This window comes from Falco rusticolus, chromosome Z, assembly GCF_015220075.1.
Source record: "Falco rusticolus isolate bFalRus1 chromosome Z, bFalRus1.pri, whole genome shotgun sequence".
NCBI classification, from domain to species: Eukaryota; Metazoa; Chordata; class Aves; order Falconiformes; family Falconidae; genus Falco; species Falco rusticolus.
The window spans coordinates 56,762,718-56,785,456 of NC_051210.1; the positions used below are offsets into that span (position 1 = coordinate 56,762,718).

The following is a 22,739-nucleotide window of genomic DNA, read 5'->3' on the forward strand; positions in this document are numbered from 1 at the left end:
ACACTTAACTGTTAACATTGTTTAAAATCTTTTTTCCCCCTTCTCTCTCTAATTATTAATTTAATAGATTAGTAGAACAGCTGATATTTAAAGGGATCACAATACCTTATTTTGTAGAAAAATTGAACACTTTCTGTGGGAGTAGGGGGTGGAGGATTTACTATATATGTGTATATAAGTTTTGCTTTTTTGCATTGTTCTGGCAGTCTGCCTTATTCCTATGAGCTGATTGAAGGTTGACGAGTTATTTTCTGTTGCAGATGAACCAACACGTTCCTTGAGTGGTCTCATCTTGAAGAATAATGTAAAAGCACATTTTCACAACTTTCCCAGTGGTGTAACTGACTTCATTAAAAGCGAATGTCTGAACAATATTGGTGATTCCTCCCCCTTAATTAGAGCTACTGTAGGTAAGTTTGCTCTTATTGCTGTCTTTTGCTTAGTCTATTGCTTCACTAGTGATGTGAAGAGTTACTAAACTCCTAAAACTGTTTGCTTCTGGTAATTGTCACAACTTCACTGTTTAAATGCTGATATTTCTCTTCAGTGTGAATATCCAAGTGTCACACTTAATTTTGCTTTCTGTTCTCTTAGAATTGATTTAGCAATTCAGTTCATATCCCTTGAAATATAACTGAACAGAAGTTTTATTTGAATCTACTGAAATTGAGCTTGCTGCCAATTTCTGTGCCTAAAAACAGGGACAAGGTGAAGGTTTGGCTTTAGAACTATGTAAGCACTCCTCCTGCATCGATGAAACACTTCTGTTACCTGACTTCCTGCCCCCTATATGCAGACATACACACATCCCTTTGGGGAATCATTATACTATGCATAACGCATTCACATAATGACTTTCTGTTTTTAAATACCTTCTGTCGTAAAACGGTAGATGAAGTGTGGTGTGCAGAACATCATAGAACTGGAAGTGACCTAAGAGATGATCTAGTTCCTTTGAAGTTTTGTTGTTACATGGATTTCTGATTTCTTAGGTACTTCTTGTTTTAGTGCACCTCTTCCATAAAATATGCATATTTGCTTTATGTTTACGTATTTCTAGGTAAAATTGCTTTTCTGTCTGCTTTTTGAGAATATGATTTCCTCCAGTTACTGCAATCATTGTAGTAATTTTCTTGTCCACTCAAAGAACTAGAAAAAAGTAGAATGAATATATATTTGAGTATAGTAGAGAAAATGAAGGTGAGTGTCTGTTCAGAAAGAAATTCAGCTTGTATCAGCTAATTCCTCTTACAAAATAATCTAATTTTTCTATAGGATTCCTTCTCCAGACATCTGGCTTAGGGACTGTGGACTAGAGAAAAATGCTCATCTCTTAGCTTTTTCCTGCTGTCTTGTCAGTTGTTAAGCTGCTTTACTATGAATTTTATTAATGTCTTGTTTTCTTAATGACACTAGAAACAAGTCTTTGAGTGGCAGGTACTTTCGTGATTTCAGTTTGTAGAAGAGTCACACTTGCTTGTTTGTTCATAGGAATTGTCAGTGGAGTACAATGATGTTGACTGAAGAATATATTCCAGCTCTATTTAGTTTACTGCCTTGGGGTTTTTTGGTGGTGGTGGTTTGTGTCATGGGTTTTTTTGGCGAGTGGGAGAGTTGTTTGTTTTCAAGCAGTTATTCTTGATTTCTGCTAGTACAAAATACTTGCCGATTAGTGGCTCAGTTACTGTTCAGCTCTAAGGGATCCTTTCAGGGATTATTCAAGCATGTATGAACTCTGAAGATGAGTAGCAACTGATGAACTGTATGCTTGCCTAAAAGTTGCTATTTAGTGCATGCCATTTAAACTAATGACATGTTGGATCCTTGTAGCCTTAATAATGAGATTGGTCCTGTGCTTGCTGGTACTAGCTAGGTGTAAATGTATTACTGACTATCTAGGCTGCCTTGGTTGCATATGAGTTGGCATGGGATAGAGCTGCTCTTTGGGATGTGTACTGGTTTTTGCAGTTCAAGCACAATCAATTTAATTAGTCAATTTCAAATAAGATCTCTGGAATTCTGATAGGAAGATGACAAGTACATCAAAATACCATCATAGAAGATTTAATGCAGCATTCACTCTCCTTTGTGGTTCCTAGCTTTTGCCTGGTAAACACTAGATGCTGATAATACCTTTTGGCCAAGGTAGAAGGAAACTAATTAAGCCCATCCTCAGAATTTACCTCACTGAGGACAATGAGCATGGCAATAGAGTTGATTTTAGAACTGTGACTTGAGACCAAATGGTGACTACATACTGTTGTATTCTCACTTACCTTTTACCTCTTCCAATCCTGAAATGTGTACGAGTGTGGAACTTATCTGTGCTGTTTTTAAACAGCTCTGGGTATACTTGTAATATGCGCAAGTTTTACAGCTGAAGGAAAGACTCTTTGAAAACTGCTTTAAGTGTTCTTCCAAAAGGCTTATCCCAAATAGTAACAGGATAACCTAGGAGGAAATACTTCCAGATGCATAGGCAAAAAGTGATCTGAGGCCACTGCCTCTTGCAACAGAGCTGTGCGCAGTTTAGACCATTCATGTCATTATGAACTTTCTGTACAGGTCTGAAAAGAAGCCATTTAATGCTGTGCTAGTGTTTTTTAAATGGTAAGGGGACACTTCGGTGGGGACAAATAAAAAGAACAGTATCAAACTGTTCAGTTTTTGTGATGTTCATTTGTGATGTTCAGTTTAATTAAAAAGAAAAAAAAGTGGATCATTAAGCTGCAGTACAAGTAAAATAAGTATTTTTTTTATTAATGCATCTGATATTCTTTGTAGGACCATAATATTCAGGAGAAGTGCAGTCTTTAAGACTCCATAGATCTCCATAGGCATAGGGAATCTTTTCTATTCGTTGCAGTTATGAAGAGAACTGGACAAACTACTTCCGGACCTGTAAAATTGTGTTTTAATTCTGTCCCCATTTTTGCCCTTTGTCTTTGTGGGCTTTGCAGCCTATTGCATCAAAGAAAACATCATGCAAAATACTTTTTAAGTTACTGTGTGTCTTTATTTACTGTGTCCAGAATGTCCTTATCTCTGTAATGGTGTCCCATATTCTGGTGTAAACAACAGGAATTGTAACATTTTCTGCCAAAGAAAAATGGTAAATTGTAATTTGCTCAATGAAAAAGCTTAGGAAAGCTTTTTCATCACTTGTCACTTAGGAGATTGCTAGTTGTAGTATCAAGTTCTGTGTTCATACTCATTAGAACTAACTGCGAGTAGAATAACGAATTATGCTACCCGTTCCATTTTGTCCTGAGGCAAAATGGATTCATAGAAAGTCAGTCCTAGTTCATACGCAGCCTTCCATGTTCCTGCCACCTAATTAGTTTTTCCTGGGGTTTCTGTGTGTGCTGGAAACAGAGCTGACCTGTCTGTTTGCTGGATCTCAGTCAGCCAGCCAACCCCTAAAGGTGATCACTGGATGACCTGTTTTAGCGTGTAAGCTCTTAGTAGGTATTTCAGTCTTAGAATGCCTCCTTAATGTTTTGTGTAAGCACAGTAAAGTTGTGAACACGTAACGTACCACTGGGTTGTAAGTTTACTGAATGACAGATTCCCACATTCATGCTTTTGTATTATAATAAAGAAATTACTTGAGGTGGGTACTCTATATTTACTGGATGTCTAGATTTGTACAGTGTCTAGTAAATTTAGAGCCAAAGCTGCCATGCAGTGTTTGGGCATGATTCTTTCCTTAACTGGATTTACTTTGTGCTTGATTTCTCATGACTGAGTCCTTCATGGTAGCAGGAAGGGATAACCCACCTTTACATTTCAAAGCCCTTCAAATACCATTTGTGATTAAATGTACTTCCTGGTTTTATGCTTGCCAGTTCTTTACAAAATAAGAAATTTCTTAACTACCTAGGTCTTTGAGAGGAATGAGAAAAATTGGTATGAAATATGTGAAGGTGTATATAAGATCTCATTTTCTTCATCCCTCTCATTCCTTTAGGCATTTTGATAACAACCATTGCTTCAAAAGGGGAGTTACAGAATTGGCCTGAACTCTTACCAAAGCTTTGCAGCCTGTTGGATTCTGAAGATTACAATACCTGTGAGGTAAGGAGACTTTTAGAAATAGAAGATTATAATTTGAATTTGATTATTTTTATCTCTCTTCATAGACACGATGTATATGTATAGTATTGCATGTGTGTGTGTGTATATGCACATATGTTCTCCTCAGAGAACAGTGGCTCAAATTTGATGCTTTTTTTCTGCCTGCATTCCATGTTCTTACTGTTTATCAAAACAAATTTGTTTTCTTTGCATAAAAGCAGAAAAAGACTGCAGATGGGTAGTCATAGTATCTCAGCAGAGAAATGTTCTCAAGTTTCCACTCTATGGTGCCTGATCTTTTAAGTGTCGTCAGCATCATCAAGTTGACCCTGAATTTTCTCTTACTTAAAAGTAATGTTCGTTATTCTTGTAACTTAATCTGGAAAAACAATCTGTCATTCCTGTGTCAGGGTGAAATGAGCTGTCTTGTCCAGTTTAGATGAAGACAAAAAAACCAAAACAATTGTTTTAAACTTTGAGGAGACAAAAAGCATTGTCTGATTTTAAAAAAATTTAAAATTGGTGATCACATGGTTTTAGTTACTTGATACTGTCTCCATTGAATGCGTGTGAAGCATTTTGCCTAAAGTAATCCTCAGAGATAGGATAATGGTCCAACACATCATGCTGTTATGTAGTGGTTTAGTGCTGCTTTCTCAAGGAAAAGAAAAAAGCACTTGAAAATGAAACTCAAATTGACCATCATATCCAGAGTTCTGTTTTGCCCCATAATAAACTATGAAAGGAAATACAGTTAGATATGTAATTAAATTGGATAGTTCTGCATGTGGACATTTATTTCTCAAATAATATCTAGCTTTTAAGCCTTTTTTTTTTTAAATATGACTGAATAGATGGGCATGGAATGCTGAAATTAAAACTGACTCATCTAGCTTGAGAGTTTACAGGTGCAAGTATAAAGTGCTTAAAAGCCTTTAAGGATGTTTCAATTTAACTCCATATTTAGTTAGCTGCATTTAATGTGTTAACTAGCTATATTTACTGTGTTGTGCTGAAATTACCTGTTCTGTACAAAACCTGAAATGTTGCTTTCTTCAGAATGTGTAATAAGAGATTTTTATATTTTTTTAAACAGGGTGCTTTTGGCGCTCTTCAGAAGATATGTGAAGATTCTGCTGAAATTTTAGATAGTGATGTATTGGACCGACCACTCAATATCATGATACCTAAGTTCTTGCAGTTCTTCAAGCATAGCAGTCCAAAAATAAGGTAGGTTTAGGTGTTGTACTACAGTTTCCTGTTAATTTTTTTTTACATGAGCAGCAAGGTAGCCATTTTATAGATCTGTTAAAAATGTGTTTAATTTTTTAAAATGATTCTGCAGAAAGCCACAGAGATTCCATGTGTCAGTAATTTCCTTGTTTATCTGCTTAGTTAATAAATCAGTGTCACGTCATTATAAATCTTCCAAATGTGCAGTCAGCCTACAGTTTTGAAAATCACAGTTTCTTTGAAGTTTTTGCATGTTTGTATGAAAAATTCGATGCTGTGGTTAGAACTTTAATACTCTGATTAGAAAGAACAATTTTGCATTCACTTTGTAATGACTTCAGCAATGGGAGAGTCAATATTATTTTCCTGACAATAATTTCTGAGTTCTTGCAGAAAATGTTTTCTGCTTTAGTTGCACCTAAGCCTAGAAAGCTCTTTATCTTTCAGCTGAATCAAGTTAAATGGGTTCATCGTCTTGTCACTGTAAAACTGTATTAATCTCTTCAAAGTAACACAAGTATAGGATAGGATAAAAATTCCAGAATTAAATTGTTATTGCTAATATTCATTACAAAGAACAGTAGCTTTTACCCTGAAACAAGCCAGCTGTGTGCCTCTGCCACAAAGGAGGTTGATGGTATCCTGGGCTGGAGTGCTGCCAGCTCGTTAAGGGAGGTGGTTCTTCCCCCTCATCTTCCAGATGAGGCCACACCTGGGGGTGGTCCAGTGTACTGTGTCCAGTTCTGGGCTGTCCAGTGCAAGAGAGACATGGACATACTGGAGAGAGTCCAGAAAAGGGCTGTGAAGCTGATGAAGGGACTGAAGCACCTGTCCTATGAGGAAAGACTAAGGGAGCTGGGTGGGACTTGGGGAGCTCATCAATGTATGTAAATACCTGAAGGGAGGGAGCAAAAATGACATGGCCAGTCTCTTTCCAGAGGTGCCTAGTAACAAAACCAGAAGCAACAGACACAAACTGAAACACAGGAGGTTCCCTCTGAACGTCAGAAAACATTTTTTTTACTGTGAGAGCAACCAAGTACTAGGACAGATTGCCTACAGAAGTGATGGAGCGAGTCTCCATTCTTGGAGATACTCTGAAGCCACCTGGACATGGTCCTGGGCAATTGGCTGTAGGTAGCCCTGCTTGAGCAGCGGGCTTGGACCAGTTGACCTCCAGAGGTGCCTTCCAACCTCAACTGTTCTGTGATTCGCTGTAATTCTGAAAAATTTGGTTTTTTAACTCCTGTTTGAAAGTTAATTGGAAAGATTCTGCATGTTGGAGGTGGCAATTCTTTATTGCCTGCAGTAGTTGATGGTGAAGACTAAAAGGAAGAGTGTAACCTGGAATATTTCATGATAGGATTCAAATAAGATTTAGAAAATCACTAAAATAGATGCACACTAAGAAAAATGGGTAACAAAGCATGAACTTGCTCTTATTATTGACAAACTTAATACTACCTCCCTGGAGCTGGAAGAGATGAGAAAAACATGCTTTTTTTCCTTACCACATTATACAGTCTTCACTTTTTTCCTGTGCTGCAATGTTTGTGGCTTTGAAACTGTTAAACGAGTTTCCAGTTTGAAGCAGGCCACCTGCTGACCTGCAGCCTGGTTTCAGTGCACAGTGCTGAAGTATGAAAACTGCTAGTAGTGTCAGTAAAATACTTTCTATTTAAATCTCTTTAAAAAGAGACAACTTTTGAACCATGTTTTGAGGCAGCCTTCCAAGAAACGTCTGAACAGATTTGGAGTTACATTAGTAAAAATACTTTAATGGATCTTCAAAAGCCTTAACAGGTAGTTTTACATTGTGCCTTTACTTAAGGAATTTGACTTTTGTATCTCTGAGAATGAAAGAGACCTGTAAGTAGTGGCTTGCATGAAATGAAAAGGAAGAACTAACGTTTCTCTTTTTGGTATGTTTCTACCAGAAGTGTTTGAGTATGTATCCTACTATACGTGTGTGTTGTTCAAAGCTACAGCTATATTGTTGACAAATACAGGTCTTGCTAAATACTAAAACTATTGCAAAGGCAGTTGGATACTTAACAACAAAGAAGGTCATGCTAAAATGTCACTATTTCACTATGTTAACTTGTATGGAATTGTTAATAGCTAATAAGATCAGTAATGATAATATACTGAAAAAGAACATCCTTACATACTGTTTGGAACAAACGTGCCAGGTGTAGTCATTCTGCTCTTGTTTTTATTTACTGAATACTGTATTTTAAAATATTTATTAGATATATCAGAGTATAAGGTGGTACTTAAGATGTGGTTTAGTAATTTTGGTTGGTAATACTGCAGATGTGCAGATTTGTTCCCCCTTGCCTCTAGAAGATGTTCGAACCTTGCAGTTTGCTTCCTAATGTTTTCAATTTTATGAGCAGTTTAGAAATTGTTTGTAACTCAAAAAAGCATATATTTTAACTGTTCCATTTGTAGGTCTCATGCTGTTGCATGTGTCAATCAATTTATCATCAGCCGAACTCAAGCTCTTATGTTGCACATCGATTCTTTTATTGAGGTGGGTGTGCATTCTTGGTTTGGGGGGGTTGAGTCAGATTACATATCTGATTTATCAAGAGTTTTGAATTATGTTTTACAACCGCTTCTGCCCTCAAACTCCTCGTTTCTGGCTGCCCATTTTTACTTCAATCCCCATGGATTGAAGTTCATTCTGTATGCTTATGCTCAGAATTGATTAGTCTAAGCACTCTTCAAGCCCAAAAATAGTATTTTGAAAATGCTTCCTCTTCCTAAGTAGAGGAAACACTTGTTCATAAAGGTGTAAAAATAATGGCAGCAGTCTGTCACTTAACTGTGATGGAAGGTGCAATACAAGGCTCATCATGTCACGTGGGTCCATCTGGGTGTCTCTGAATACTGCTACTGAATATGGATAACAAGAGTGGTATTTTAGGTTATCTAGAGTATTTAATTTGATGCTGTTGTTACTGACAGAGTTTTCTGGCTTCGGAAACATGGAGAACTTAATTCGTGTTCAGGAGGAAAAAAAAGTCTAGGAAATGCTGTTCTTGTGTCCATGCTAATATTACATAGTGTTTTGTTTATGTGTAAAATACACATCAAGAGTCTGTAGAGTTCATTTGATAAACCATATGTCTTTAAGAAATAAAATGGTATTCTGAGGTGTGGGAGAGTACAGAAGTACATATGTGCATACTTTTGCTTGCCAGTAATGTCAATTTAAATACAAGTTGAACTAGCTGAACAAGGGATTTTTATACTGGTACTGGTTTCCAACAGAATCTGTTTGCACTTGCTGGTGATGAGGAGCCTGAAGTGCGCAAAAATGTTTGCCGTGCTCTGGTAATGTTGCTGGAAGTTCGAATGGATCGCCTGCTTCCACATATGATTAGTATAGTTGAGGTGAGTCATTTCCCAAACTGCATGCTGAAAAACCTGTTTGGGGTTGCAGAAATAAATTTTTAAAAAGCAGCTTTCATCAGAACAGGTATGTTACTCTTGCACTTGTTTACTCTTAATTTTCCTTCAAGACTTGAGATTGCAAAACTTTCTTATTAGCTAATTGCCAACTTGACATTGTGTTTGATAGGCAATGTCTATGGCAGTTTATTCTTCATTAAGTTAATTGATCCGGAAACAGTCAGGATCAGCTATACTATGGAGCAGCCAGGCACTGCTTGACCCCCAAGTGAGAAGGTAGTGTTAAAAATCTAGTGCTAGTGCTGATACTGCCATAGTTTACACATTGAAGCTGTCACTTTTTTGGGATGTGTTGACCATAACAAGGATAAGGCATGTTATTAAATATAGCTGAGATGCTCTTTGAACTACTAACAATGTTGTCTCCCATTGCATTCAGCTGTAGAGGTTAATGTCGTTCAACAGTTCCTTTCCCTTTCTAAATTAGTGGAGACTTGTCTACCAGAGGACCAGTTGGCTTTGGATTTTCAAGCCCTCTGGGGGAAAAATGCCAAATCTCTTAAGGTACATTAAGGAAGTCTTGGCTGCAATGAGTAGGACATTTTTCAACTCTTCTGAGCTGCAATCTGTTGACAACTCAGAATAGAGCAGTATTTCTGTTACTGTGAGTTCTTAATCGCAATAGTGAACCTTTAGGAGCAGCTTGTGATTTAGTGCAATTCTGTAGGAAGGGGTGCTGTTCTTGGCAAGTCGTGCATCCCTGAAATGCATAAGGACAATAAAGGTCCCTCCATTTTATTTAATTATGAGAATAAAATGGTATTCTGAAGCAACTGAAGAGGGATTTCTTTTGCTCTAAATTAGTGTACGACGAAAGGTGGCTGCACGGGCTTCCGTGAGGTTTTCTAAACCGAATGGGAGAACCAACTGTTTCAGAAATAAGGGCTGACATGAAAGAATACAGAAATTACTATTTTGGATGTTGCAAGAGCCTTCCCTAAATCATTTTGGCAGTTGTCTGTAAGAAATTAATGTACCAGCATTAGGCTTTCTGTTTGTGCAGCTATTTGATTATTTATGGATTAAATTTTAATAGCAAGCTGAAAGATTTTATACTGAATCTCTGAATTGCCGTTCATGCTAGAAAAATGTGAGAATGCCACCCCCTGGTTATAGGTTCTACTTAATTACATCCTGTCAGGTAATCAAGATTTGGAGGGGAAGCTTTTTTTATGGTACTGGAAATAAAAAGTATTTCCATCTTACTAAGGGTATAGTTGTAACTTTTTTATTCAGAAGTACAAAGGGGGAGTAAAAAACCAAAAATCTATTCACAGGAGACTGCTTTTAATTATCTTGGGTCTCTGCAGTTTCTGGGTAATAATGCTCTTGCTTAATCAGTGCAGAAATTTAGAATTAAATTATCGAGCATTAAGAAGGAAGTCCCTTAGCTTGTTCTCTCACCAGCCTTAAGCAGTCTCTTATGTCTGTTTCTTCTGTTTGCCCCAAGAAACAAAATTGCTATGGTAGCATAGTCTGGTTTTGCAAATGCATTTTCCAGTGTTGGTACCTTCTTCTGGACACTTAAAATTTCAATTTATACAAGTAATTTATTTTCATATTGTGTAGTACATGCTTCAAAGGACCCAGGACCAAGATGAAAATGTGGCTTTGGAGGCTTGTGAGTTTTGGCTGACTTTGGCTGAACAGCCGATTTGTAAAGACGTATTATGTCGGCATCTTACTAAGTAAGTATTAAGAATTACAACTCCATTTATTTTGAAATAGTCATTTTTAAACTTCAGTTCATTTGTTCCTGGTTACTTTTATAAAGAATGTATCTAGCTTGCAGCATTCTTCAAAGAATTTTCCTGTCGCTAGTTCTTGTGCATAGTGAAAATGCTGTAGGACAGCGTTCATTGAAAAGAATTCTGAGGATTTCAGACCAGTGACCTCCAGAAGCAACCCATACTGTGTCACTGTACTGCTTTACCTCAAGCTTAACAGGCTGTTAAGCTTTACATGGATGCAAAGGTGTGCTAACATGCACTTAATCTTCAACATACATCTCCACATGACAGTATCTATAATATCTGGTATACTGGTGTACTGTAAGCACATCGTGACTCCATGTTGTATGTGCATAGTCATGCAGAGGGATCTCCATTTTAACAAGAATGTAAACCAGCATGACATCAGTTGGATTTAGGAATTAAATTTATATTAATTTCTATTGCAATTTGAAGTTAACGAAAGCTTGTGCAATGTGTTCCTTCATACTTCTGCGGCCTGGTATTTGTTTCAAAATGTATTTTTTTTTTTTTTTAAGTTTCAAGAAGTTCTCTTATGCCTCAAAATGTTGATCTTTGATTGAATACGTGTTTTTGAGATGTCAACATCTGCATGTCTTTGTCAGTGCTTGTCACTTTTTTTCCAGATTAATCTGAAGTCTTCTGCAATAGGAAATGAATTTTTTTCAGTGTTCACAGTAAATGGATATTCTTTGGTTTTGTATATGGTGGAAGGTTTTTGAAATTACTGGGGCAGTTCTCTCAAGATCTGGAGTGAAAGAACAGAATCACAGACAGATGCATTTTTCTTAGCAATAAATCAGCAAAATTTCAGTTTTTGTAAGCAGTTAGGAAGTAGAAAGGAATGAAATACCTACTGTAGCAGTGGAGGGGAATAAAAGCTGAAAACAGAACCAATGTTATGAGAAATAGTTTTGAAGTTTTAAAATGGTTTTACTTAGTTCCTACTCTTGTAGCTCAAAAGGCAAAAGAATGATAGCGTAATTCTTGAGTACCCAACATGTATACGTATGTGAATAATTGTAGTTATTAACTACTAGTTAATAACTTTATACTGAGAATAGCAGTAGTTATTAATTACTAGCTAATAACTACTTGTATTAAACCTCTTTTGGCCTACATGAACATTGACACTGCAGCAGGATCATACTCACTCGATTTTTATTTTTCTTAAAAAAAGCTTTAAAATTTCTAGAAAAACAAATGTGAGTAACATTACATTTCTCGATCTTTCAGTGTCATGCTTGTTGAAAGCAACTTACTTGTTAGTGAGTCCTGTTTGACTAGTGAGCTATATAAGTTTGTCAATACTTGATGATAATCTTAAAATTTTATATATTAAACTAAAAGTGGGGCAAGATCTTCTAAAAACCTGTTCATGTGGAATCTAACATCTTGTTCCATTCTGCTCCTGCAGGCTTTCTTATAAATTGCATATCTCCTGCATACTTCATGAAGTATGCTGCAGAAATGCCAACGAATTAGTGATAATGTGTGTAATTACTGTTCCTTCATTAAAAGGTCAGAAGGTAATGTGCCATTGCAATGCCTGATTATTACTGGCCTGGTACCTTCAAAAACTAATACTCCTCACCTGCACTGTATAGAGAGATTGAGTCTGTCACTGCTACTGGGTCAGTCCATGATCATTATTAGCTTATCTTGGCTTGTAATACATATTTTTATGGATTTTTTTTCCTTTTTGTGGAGAATGTGGTTTTTTCCCAAGCATTTGATGTTTTTTGTCTTAGTACTTTTTTAAACTGTACGTCTGTGAAGTGAAGTCCCATAGCCATAACCAGTTTTAATAGCAAAGTAAGTCCTAATACAGATTAGTCAAGATCTCTGCAATGCTGGGGACTTGTCTTACTGAAGTAGTCACTAAAGGATAGGAGGGCTTAATGTAATTAGCCTTGTATCTTTAAGAGTAGTGAGGTAGAGTCGTCGGCAATAACTAAACAGTGACAAGTACTATTGGTGAGAGCCAACTTAGGCACATGATGGGAGTTTGAATTCTTACTGAAAACCTCTAGACTTAATTTCTGAAAGGTGCTTCAGAGTAAATCCATCATATGGAAGAATATCTGGTTTTTAAAATTTAAAACTTAGTTCTGCCATCTGGCTACCTCTAGTTAAAAGTTTGTAATTTGAAACAAACACTTTTTCAGATTTCAAAGTATTGATTAACCTTATGACATGGAGCTTGGTTTAGAGACTAGCTTTTGTTGTCAGGCTAAGTGGGGTTTTTCTTGTTTTGGTTTGGGCGGTGGGGGTTACAACCAAAATTATGGCCCAGGTAACTGAAAACTGGCTTGCTTTTTTATGTGTTACTTTGACATGTATCAATATTTCTTTGTAGGCTGATACCTGTGCTGGTAAATGGTATGAAATATTCAGAGATCGATATTATTCTGTTGAAGGTAAGCATCAACTTTTTTTACTCTTACAGAGTATCTGGTTAGCTTCTGACCTGTTAATCAGAATGATTCAGACCAGAATGGGCAGGTGCAGCCTACCATCCGTCAATGGAGAATTAGCTTTCCAGGGCAGGGTGTGCTGTTCCAAATACTAAATACAACTGCTACCATGTTTGTTGGGAAACACTTGGCGAGCTTTCCTGCTTTGCCCCTGTCCCCTCTCCCCCCACTCAGACAGAGCTGTGATACCATTACCCATGAACTACTGCAACAATGCAGCTTGAAAAAGAAGTTCAGAATTAGTTTTGATGCCTTCCAGGTTGAATACATGGCTTTTTCCATCAATACATTTTAGAGTATGTCTGTGTACCAGAATTTGTCTATCACTTCTTTCAATTTCATTTCCATCAAGAGCAGTTTCTTGACAAGAAGGATACCATGTGTGTGAGCTTACTTTTCTTGCTTATATTTTCCTGTTGTTTTTCTGGTAAATGTGGCAGCAGAATGCAGGAACAGCAGCATTTTTAGTTAGCTGGCCAGCACAAGTGGAATGTGAATCTTTTATATGCTTATAAAATCTTGAACTAAAACTACGTTCTTAACTTGCTCAAGCAATATAGTTGGACTAGTTTGTCTGATAAATCATTTTGATGACAGGGGGATGTTGAAGAAGATGAAGCTATTCCAGACAGTGAGCAAGACATACGACCTCGTTTTCATCGTTCACGGACAGTGGCTCAGCAGCATGAAGAAGATGGTATTGAAGATGATGACGATGATGATGATGAACTTGATGATGATGATACTATTTCTGACTGGAATTTAAGTATGTCAGAGTAACGTGTAAAATGTTTTTAAACTTGCATAATACAAGAACCACAGTAAAAAGGGGACTTTGCTTATAGGAATGCTGAGGCTTTGCTTTTGAATACAAAAAAACTATCTGCTGACATCATTGGTGGGAGGGGTGGAGGGGAAGTCTTTCAGATTGACTTACGTAAATGTATTGGCAAAATCTAGCCATTGGTAAGCTTATTTTGAGTATGGCAGATTGAGCTACAAATATTTACTGGATGCAGTTCAAGATAACTTTGGGGCTTAGAATTTTAATTCTACAAGATAATAAAAATCACGTATCACCTACTTCAGTTGAAAAAACCTCTTACACATTGGTAGATGGAGGAGGTTTAATAACCCTTTCTTTTACTTCAGTCTTCCCTCTAAAATTGGTTTGTTTTGTTTTGGGTTAGTTTTGGGGTTTTTTTTAACATGGTACTACTGACAGCCATTACTGGTAGTTCTTTTGAGGATTGTATTGCCTAACTGCAGCTACTTGTATAATAAGCAGAGACTAACGCTCTTAATTCCCCTCAGGAAAATGTTCTGCTGCTGCTCTAGATGTCCTAGCCAATGTGTTTCGTGATGAACTTCTGCCACACATCTTGCCCCTTTTGAAGGAATTGCTTTTCCATCCTGAATGGGTAGTTAAAGAATCTGGTATCCTTGTTCTTGGAGCAATTGCAGAAGGTAAGACAACAGTGCATGCTGAATTAAGCAGCTGTGTGATTCCTTCCAGGTGAATTTACTTATGCAAACAAGTATATGTCCTTAGCTGGTTTGGTTTTGGTCATCTATGTCCACATCTACTAATGGGTGATTACTGTTACTTAATTCTTCATTTTCAAATCCATGAATGTGTGGGAGGCTAAATAGCTTAGATAAATTATTTTCTCTCTTTCTTAACTTTCTTAACTACAGCAACAGAACATATTTATTGGTCTCTTGTGAAATAACACCTTAATTTCATAGAAGAGTAATACTTAATAAATTTGAGCCTTACATTTCATCCAAGTGTTTTCAGAAGACCACCACTCCTGTGACTTGAGTGCCCTGAGGTGCTTATTGTGGATGGTTCTCCAATTTAAATATGATAGCTTCCATTCCTTTGTACTTAGTCTTGCGCGCCTTTTTGCCTGCATTTCTATCCTTTTTGCAAGCTGCAGGAATCTATTTGTGTCAGTGCCGAGATTATTTTTCTCTTCCAACAGTGCCTAGTAAACATACTGTTTTCTTTGTTACTAGAAAACCTTTTTTTTTTTGTTGGTTTTGATTTTAAGTCAGGCCAAGGTAAAAGTAATTCTGGCAAATCTCAGTGTATTAGTGCTCTTGCTGACTTGAAATGTGTCGCTTTTGTTGCTGGTCAGTATTTGTATGGTATTAGGAGAAAACAAGAAGAAATTTAAATTTCTTAAGGTATCCTTTTTAATGATGTGATGATTTGTTGTCAAGATCAAGTCTTTCTCTGCTTGGCGTCTTGGTTACTCTTGAGTAGGACCTCCAAATTTTATAAACTCATTTAATTCGGATGTACTTGCCATACTCCGTTTAATAAAGAAGAATTTCTGCAGAGTAGAAGGAAGCACTGAAATTGAAATATAGATTAAATGAATCTAAGTTTGGTTGAGGATTTTAATTATTATTTAAGTAAAGTTTCTTTTTAGGACAATGTAAATTAGGTAGACTTGGTTTGTATATTGTTAAAATGTATTCCTGTTTATGTAAACGAAACATACAATGAAAGTATGCCCCTTCTAGGAAACAAAACAACAGAACTTTTTGTTAATTCTGGTACTGCAATAGCTGTCTTTTTCTTTCTAGGCTGCATGCAGGGTATGATTCCATATCTTCCTGAGCTGATCCCTCACCTTATTCAGTGCCTCTCCGACAAAAAGGCTCTTGTGCGCTCCATTACATGCTGGACTCTTAGTCGCTATGCACACTGGGTAGTTAGTCAACCCCCAGACACATACTTGAAGCCATTAATGACTGAGTTGCTAAAGCGTATCCTGGATAGCAACAAGAGAGTACAGGAAGCTGCCTGCAGGTGAGCCAAAGCTTGAGCAAAAAGCACTATCCATGACACTGCTTTTTCATGGGAAGCTGTTTTAACGCCGTTACCAGTGAATGCATGACTCTGTTTCTAGCTTTTACTGTATTTCCTTCTTTTAAACTTGAGTAGATGCAGCTGCTTCTGAAGTAGTCAAAAACTACTGTGAGTTGTAATAACATGAAAAAAGTTATTTTGTATTTCTCTTGTCCAGTTTGTTTTCAGAGTATATGACTCACCAATCTCAGTAATTTATTGTAGTAAAAGGAACTACCTGTTTGTAACACTTTTTTTTTATTTTATTTCACTGACCTGGAATATGGCTTTTTTCTGATATGCCTATGAGTAAGGTTGTTACTGTTTGCAGTGGAAAACTATCCTATCATTGGATTAATGATGTTTATGTTTAGCTCAGGATTAACAAAACATTTGGGTTACGGTTATATCAAGGGATATTCTCTTTCTTTTGAAGGGAGAACCTGGGATATACGATTCTCTTCTTCCCCTTGTTTGACTATTTTTTTTTTAATTAATAAATTAATGGTTCCATTAATGGACACACCATTAATGGAATGGAAATATGTGGACCTCTTGTGCAGGAAGCTCATAAATAAAGCTTTTACATGTCAATTTGTGTGGGGCAGGAGTATACACAGCAGACTGCCAAGAAGGTTTCTTCATAAAGCAAAGTTAGATCTGCATCTGATTGTATTCTAAATACTTGAACCAGGTAGCATTATTATTATTATTATTATTATTATTATTAGTGGTGGCAGAGGTAGAATGATGATGATGATGATTACTACACCCCACCCCCAATATCAGTAGTGGCTAAGGACAAGGCTGAGGTCAGAGTTCTTGTGATAAGCTTTGCCCAAAAAGGGACAGATGTATACTTGCCTGAGAACACATACAATGAATTTAATGATTAGTGAATTAGAGTATTAAATATGGTTTCCTTTTTTTCTCTAAATGTTTTCCAAGATTAGGCTAGCAAATTTGTTGGGCTTTAACACCTGCTTCGTTCTGTCTTTTCATAGTGAGTCTTCTGTTCCTTCCTGAATGAGCACAAAAATGTTGATATAACACTACTTCATGCATTTTCAGATCCAGGGAATCAGATTAAGTACAGATTCTACTAAAAAAAACCCAAACCACACCCACCCTCACCCCAAGAAAACCAACCCACACTTCTGATTATACATTCCTTGTCCAAAACATGGTTGAAATGTGCATGTAGTTGAACACAGCTATGTTGCAGTTGTTAAATAATCTCATGTAGAGCTTTTGAAGAAAGTGCAATGGGCAGTCAAAGCAGTTAAGTTGGTAGGAAAGAGATAAAATGGAAATATTAAAAGTAACAATACACCTGATTACTGTTTTTATTTAAAGGTCAGTGTCAAACTTATAGCACATTTTTAAATGCTTTCTTTAGAGCAGAGATTCAGTAAAATTACTGTTGCAGCTAAAAAATAAACTGGGAGACTTCACATTAAGGAAAATGTAGAGCTGTTACAAGTCAAAACATACTCACTAGCTTTCTAAATTGCAAGGAAATACCATGGTCCTTCCTGGAGAGGAGCAAAATGCGGCATCCCTACAGTCAATAATTGCACAGTTAATTTCTACCAAACTGAAAATTGGTAGGATACTGGATGTTTTCATCATTGACTTCTGTATCCTAGCCAGATGTCTTAGCTTTCGTTTTTGTGCTGTTGAGAAACTGCTTCTTTAGTTGGTGACACCCAAAAAGGTAGTTTACTGAAACATGTTTTCCTGCTCACATTGGATGGCTTTCTGGAAGAATACTTCATAATAATATAAGTTATAAATAAGTAAAATAAGAATGCTAGCCACTTAGCATTCACAGTTGCATTGTGTTAAGAAAAAGGCATTTCTGTATTTGGTAGCACAGCAATAGGGAATGGTTTGCCTCGTGCAGTGATGCATGCATTTTTAGTGCAGGGATAGGCTAATAATAATCCTGCTGACACAAGCTAGGCCAGTAAATCTTCAATAGCTCATATTTTTTTCCTTTCTTTAGTGTTTCTCTCTGAAGCAGTATATCCAGGGCGGGGGCGGGGGGGTGCGCAGAAGAGTAAGTTTTGTTTAGTTTGGGTCAGTTTTTTTAATACTGTTGTTGAAACACTTGACAGACAACCTGAAAATTTTCCATGATGCCATGACATGTGTTTTGACCAAGCCTGGCTGAAATTGTTTATCCTCTGTCTTTGCTTTTGGTTTCCTGTGTCTTTCTCTATCTGTTTTCTATGCAGTGTACAGCTGAGAGTACAGGCTGATTTTGGCATAATACTGGCACAACAGCACTACCGCTTGTAGGTGCAGCTACAGCATACATTAACAATGTGGGCCATTTTTAAATTAAGTAAACAGCTTTTTGTTTAACCATTTCAGTTAGTATATTATAACTAGTTTACAGTAATGCTTTTCTTGGTCAGGGCTTCTTGTGTATACCTAAAGGGTTTTACAACAGTTTTAATTTTTTTCATCACAACGTAAGAGCCGAATCCTTACATGCTCAATCAAAATAGATCAAGGTTATCTCAGTAATACCATCTTGAAAACACATCTTTGATGAATTTTAGGACTAAATACAGCTTTATGTTTAAACAGAAGTGGATTGTGTGGTGCATTTGGGGTCATCTTGTTTTGTTTTTTCCAAGATACTAACTGGCCTGTTTTTTTGTCCCTCAGTGCCTTTGCTACTCTAGAAGAGGAGGCTTGTACAGAGCTTGTTCCTTATCTTGCATATATACTTGACACTTTGGTCTTCGCATTTAGTAAATACCAGCATAAAAATCTGCTCATTCTTTATGATGCGATAGGAACTCTAGCAGATTCTGTAGGACATCATCTAAATAAACCAGTGAGTATACCTTATGTTCTGTAGCAGCAGTCATAATTGAAAAACTGATTCAGTGGGTTTTGTAGTGTGCTTTACATGTTACAAAACAGAAATGCTGATATTTTCTGATACTAAATATTCACAGGTAAATTACATAGACTGCATGTAGTTTTCCCACTACATAAATACTTGCTATTTTGAATAAACAGTGGTGTGTGTGGTGGCTTGTGAAATGTGCTTCTCATCATATTTTTTCTCAGGCTCAGAATTTTTCAGCTCAGAAGAGGTATATGTATCGCTATGGGACTTTAAAGGAATTGGCGGAACGTGTATTTTAATTTCCAATGGCCACTTTTTTTTGGTAACCACTTTAAGCATAGCTAAGCTGCTTTGTGTGTCTCCAATGTGTTGGAGCACATCATCACTAGAAATTGCTTTATCAGAGAGTGGGACAGCCATCCATTGTATATATAAAAACTTTGTCTTTGGACAAAGCACAGATAATTCACAAGAAAATACAGTGGGGGTTTCTTTTAGTGTACATATATTAATTAATAGAATATGTATACATGTCACCTGCATGCATCTTATGTTGGTTATTGAAATTTGTTTTATTTCTCTGGAGTGCTTCACTGACATAGACACACTAGAATAAACCAGTTTGAGTTGTTTTCATGGCATTGTACTTGCCATCCGTGACCCCACACCATCAAAGGACCTCTTTTTCAGTCTCTTTTTGGCTCTGACCACCTTGACATTTGACAATACCAAGAGGAAGCTAAATGGGAGCTCCTGGTGATGGTGGGACTTTCTTCAGTCACTTAGAATTTTATGTCATTGGACAAAGCATTAGCTGGCAGCATCTGTTGGCTTTTTAGATACCTTCTGGGAGCAACAGCACTATAGGGTTACTTTATTCAATGACCTTGTGACTGTGGCTGTGCAGTGACAGGGAAGATGGAACACCTTTATTCAGAAGGGTTAAGTGTCCTTCTGGAGGGACAGGAAGTTACTTTGTTCATGGATGCTTAATTGCTTGAGGAAGAAATTTCAGGAACTTGGGAGGATAGGGTTGTAGCACCAGGACAATGGGAAATCATTGAGAAAAGCAGGTGGCAGATGTACAGCCAGAGCACACTGCTAGTAAAAACATTTTCCCTAGCCTCTAAGGCAATCACAGAGTTTTGTAGCAACCCAGGCAGCTAGTCTGAAACTAAACCTGGAGGAAAAGATTCACTCTGCAAAGGTACATACAGGCTTCAGCAAAAAATCTTAAGACAAAAATTGTAAATTCTCTTGTTAAGCTACTTCTACACATTGCAACAATGATTGAATTACAGTACATCGGGGGAGAGGGGTGTTGCTGAAAAAGAATATATATTGATTCTTAATACATCAGTTTCCTAGCTTTGAAATGAAATGGTATGCAGTGAAGTGTTTCAGCAGCTGATGTGTTTTCATCCTGCACAGGAGTATATTCAGATGCTAATGCCTCCATTAATCCAGAAGTGGAACATGTTGAAGGATGAAGATAAAGATCTCTTCCCTTTATTAGAGGTAAATATTAAAATTTGAGTATTTTTTATCAATTTATTTTAGGAATTACACTTTCTACCAAAGATGCTCCCACTAGGAAGCATGACTATAAAAGCTGACAGAGTTTTCCATTATGGCGAAAATATTCTGGCCATAATAAGAAAATCTTGTGACTGAGGAAATATCATTAGGTTTGGCAGAAATCTATCTTTTTTTTCACACACACACACACCCCGCCATTCTGGAGTGTTTTCTTCGGGATTCTTCTAGGAAAAAGAAATGTTCCATCCTCCTTTTATTCTTGTCTACTCTCTCCTTGGTCTCCATCCCTTCATTAAAACTGTTGTCAGACAGCCTGAAGGTACGAACCAGACCATGTAGTCTATTCTGTACTTCCTGAGCGTGAAGCAGGAAAGCACCTCTAGAAAAATTATTTTCATAACTCTTAGGTAGTGTTAGGGCTTGCACATGGTCAAGATACTGAAGTTTAGTGTAAGTCCCGGCTGAATTATCCTAATTGGTTTTGTATGCACTTTCTTGGGTACCTCTAAGAAGATGCTGCTGCTGAGAAGTTTTCTCAACTGGCATGCATGGGAGAGAGTAGTAACTTGCTGATAGTTGCCTTGGCTCAGCTAATCCGTACCGCCTTTCTAGGTTGTGTTTACTTAATCAGTTACATGTGCATATGCTTAAAATACTAATATCTTTTACTTTACCTCTCCCAAATAAAAGGCACTTCACAGGTGTGAAAAAAGTAGTGACTGTTTTCTCTCTCTCTCTTTTTTTCTTTTTTTTTTTTTTATTTCCAGTGCCTGTCGTCAGTTGCTACTGCCTTGCAATCTGGCTTCCTTCCATACTGTGAACCTGTGTACCAGCGTTGTGTAAATCTGGTACAGAAGACACTTGCACAAGCCATGGTATTTTTTACTGCTATTCCAATATTTTCAGAATCTCTCCTTAAACCAGTTTATTAACTGTATAAAGTTATGTGTGTGTTGGGAGGTTTGTAGTATAACCGTTTAATATATAAATGAAGCGGCAGTTCTGAAACTTTTTTCACACATTCCCCTGAGAAAATCTAATACTAATTTTGAAAATGCATACTTATTTGTTGCAGTTGCATAATGCTCAGCCAGACCAATATGAGGCTCCAGATAAAGATTTCATGATTGTGGCGCTTGATTTACTCAGTGGTTTAGCTGAAGGACTTGGAGGCAACATTGAACAGCTAGTGGCTCGCAGCAATATCCTGACACTAATGTACCAATGCATGCAGGTGAGATGAGTAACCTGTTTGATCCAAGGATTTTTCTTAAGAGAATCACGCTTCTAGATTCTAGAATTCTTTTTTTTTTTCTTCCTCTTTTTAGGATAAAATGCCTGAGGTACGGCAGAGTTCTTTTGCGTTGTTAGGTGATCTGACAAAGGCCTGTTTTCAGCATGTTAAACCTTGCATTGGTATGTTTCTTTTACTTGTTAAATGATCAACTTGTTTTACAAACTGATAGGAGGCTGGTTTAGCCATGTTAAGCTCCCTGTTCTGTGGATTGCCTTTTCATGGTGTTTTAAGTTTTCCTTTTCCTTATCCTTATTCCTGTCTTTGCGACTAATTCTTTCTTAAAATTTAATAAAAGATGTGATTGCATTCTAAGCTTCATTGCTTTTTCACACATAGCTGAATACATAGCTACACAGGTGATTTGAGGGTTATTCAACTATATTGTAACACTACAAGTACTTGGTACCTGTGGTTTTTGTCTTCTCTCATCTTCTCATCTCTCCCCAGCCCCAGTATGGGAAAAGCAGACAAAAGATTTCTAAAGCTGTATAAAGATAAAGCCTATTAAAAACATTTTAAAATTGTAATTTGAAAAGATTTTCATTGATCTGCTTAGGTTTGAAAACCCAGGTTAATCAGATACATAGCAGAAATACAGCTCTTGTTAATTATATGTAGCTCTTCCCAAGTGTTTAAATAGGCTTACATTACTTTTTTTAAAAAAAACCTTCTTTTTTCCTCCATGATCTTACAGTAATGGGACAAGATAGTTGTATTGTGTTATGAGATTTTAAAATGTTGTTCTTTCTAGCTGATTTCATGCCAATTTTGGGAACCAACCTAAACCCTGAATTCATTTCTGTGTGTAACAATGCCACGTGGGCAATTGGAGAAATCTCCATCCAGATGGGTAAGTTTTGGTTTTTTTTCTTTGAATCTCTGCACATTTAGCATGGTTTGTCTAGGGGTTCTGGATTTTTTTATAGTGATACTTCCATGTTAAAATTTAAATTAAATTTTAGATTCTTGTCCTTGTTCAATGTACCCAATCTATTTGGATTATGTATATTAATGGTAATTTTCTTCTGAATTTTTTTTTTTGGCTGTTCCAGGTATAGAGATGCAGCCTTATATTCCAATGGTGTTGCACCAGCTTGTAGAAATAATTAACAGACCAAACACACCAAAGACGTTGTTAGAGAACACAGGTACC

The 22,739-nt window shown here is 36.8% G+C and overlaps 1 protein-coding gene across 4 annotated transcripts in view; it reads left to right on the forward strand.

Moving 5' to 3' along the window:
- TNPO1 (transportin 1) overlaps positions 1–22,739 on the forward strand; it is a 59,594-nt gene that overhangs the window by 20,740 nt on the left and 16,115 nt on the right. For 3 of the 4 annotated variants that reach the window (XM_037373068.1, XM_037373069.1, XM_037373071.1), the window contains 17 exons: positions 261–410; positions 3,971–4,077; positions 5,174–5,307; positions 7,765–7,846; positions 8,590–8,712; positions 10,360–10,478; positions 12,901–12,961; positions 13,616–13,784; positions 14,333–14,485; positions 15,617–15,842; positions 18,561–18,732; positions 20,182–20,268; positions 21,057–21,164; positions 21,365–21,523; positions 21,618–21,705; positions 22,338–22,436; positions 22,639–22,734. In XM_037373068.1, the coding sequence (XP_037228965.1) occupies positions 261–410; positions 3,971–4,077; positions 5,174–5,307; positions 7,765–7,846; positions 8,590–8,712; positions 10,360–10,478; positions 12,901–12,961; positions 13,616–13,784; positions 14,333–14,485; positions 15,617–15,842; positions 18,561–18,732; positions 20,182–20,268; positions 21,057–21,164; positions 21,365–21,523; positions 21,618–21,705; positions 22,338–22,436; positions 22,639–22,734 (2,133 nt within the window). Of the gene's footprint in view, positions 1–260; positions 411–3,970; positions 4,078–5,173; positions 5,312–7,764; positions 7,847–8,589; positions 8,713–10,359; positions 10,479–12,900; positions 12,962–13,615; positions 13,785–14,332; positions 14,486–15,616; positions 15,843–18,560; positions 18,733–20,181; positions 20,269–21,056; positions 21,165–21,364; positions 21,524–21,617; positions 21,706–22,337; positions 22,437–22,638; positions 22,735–22,739 lie in introns of those variants that run through there. The other variant, XM_037373072.1, reaches the window with a different exon arrangement.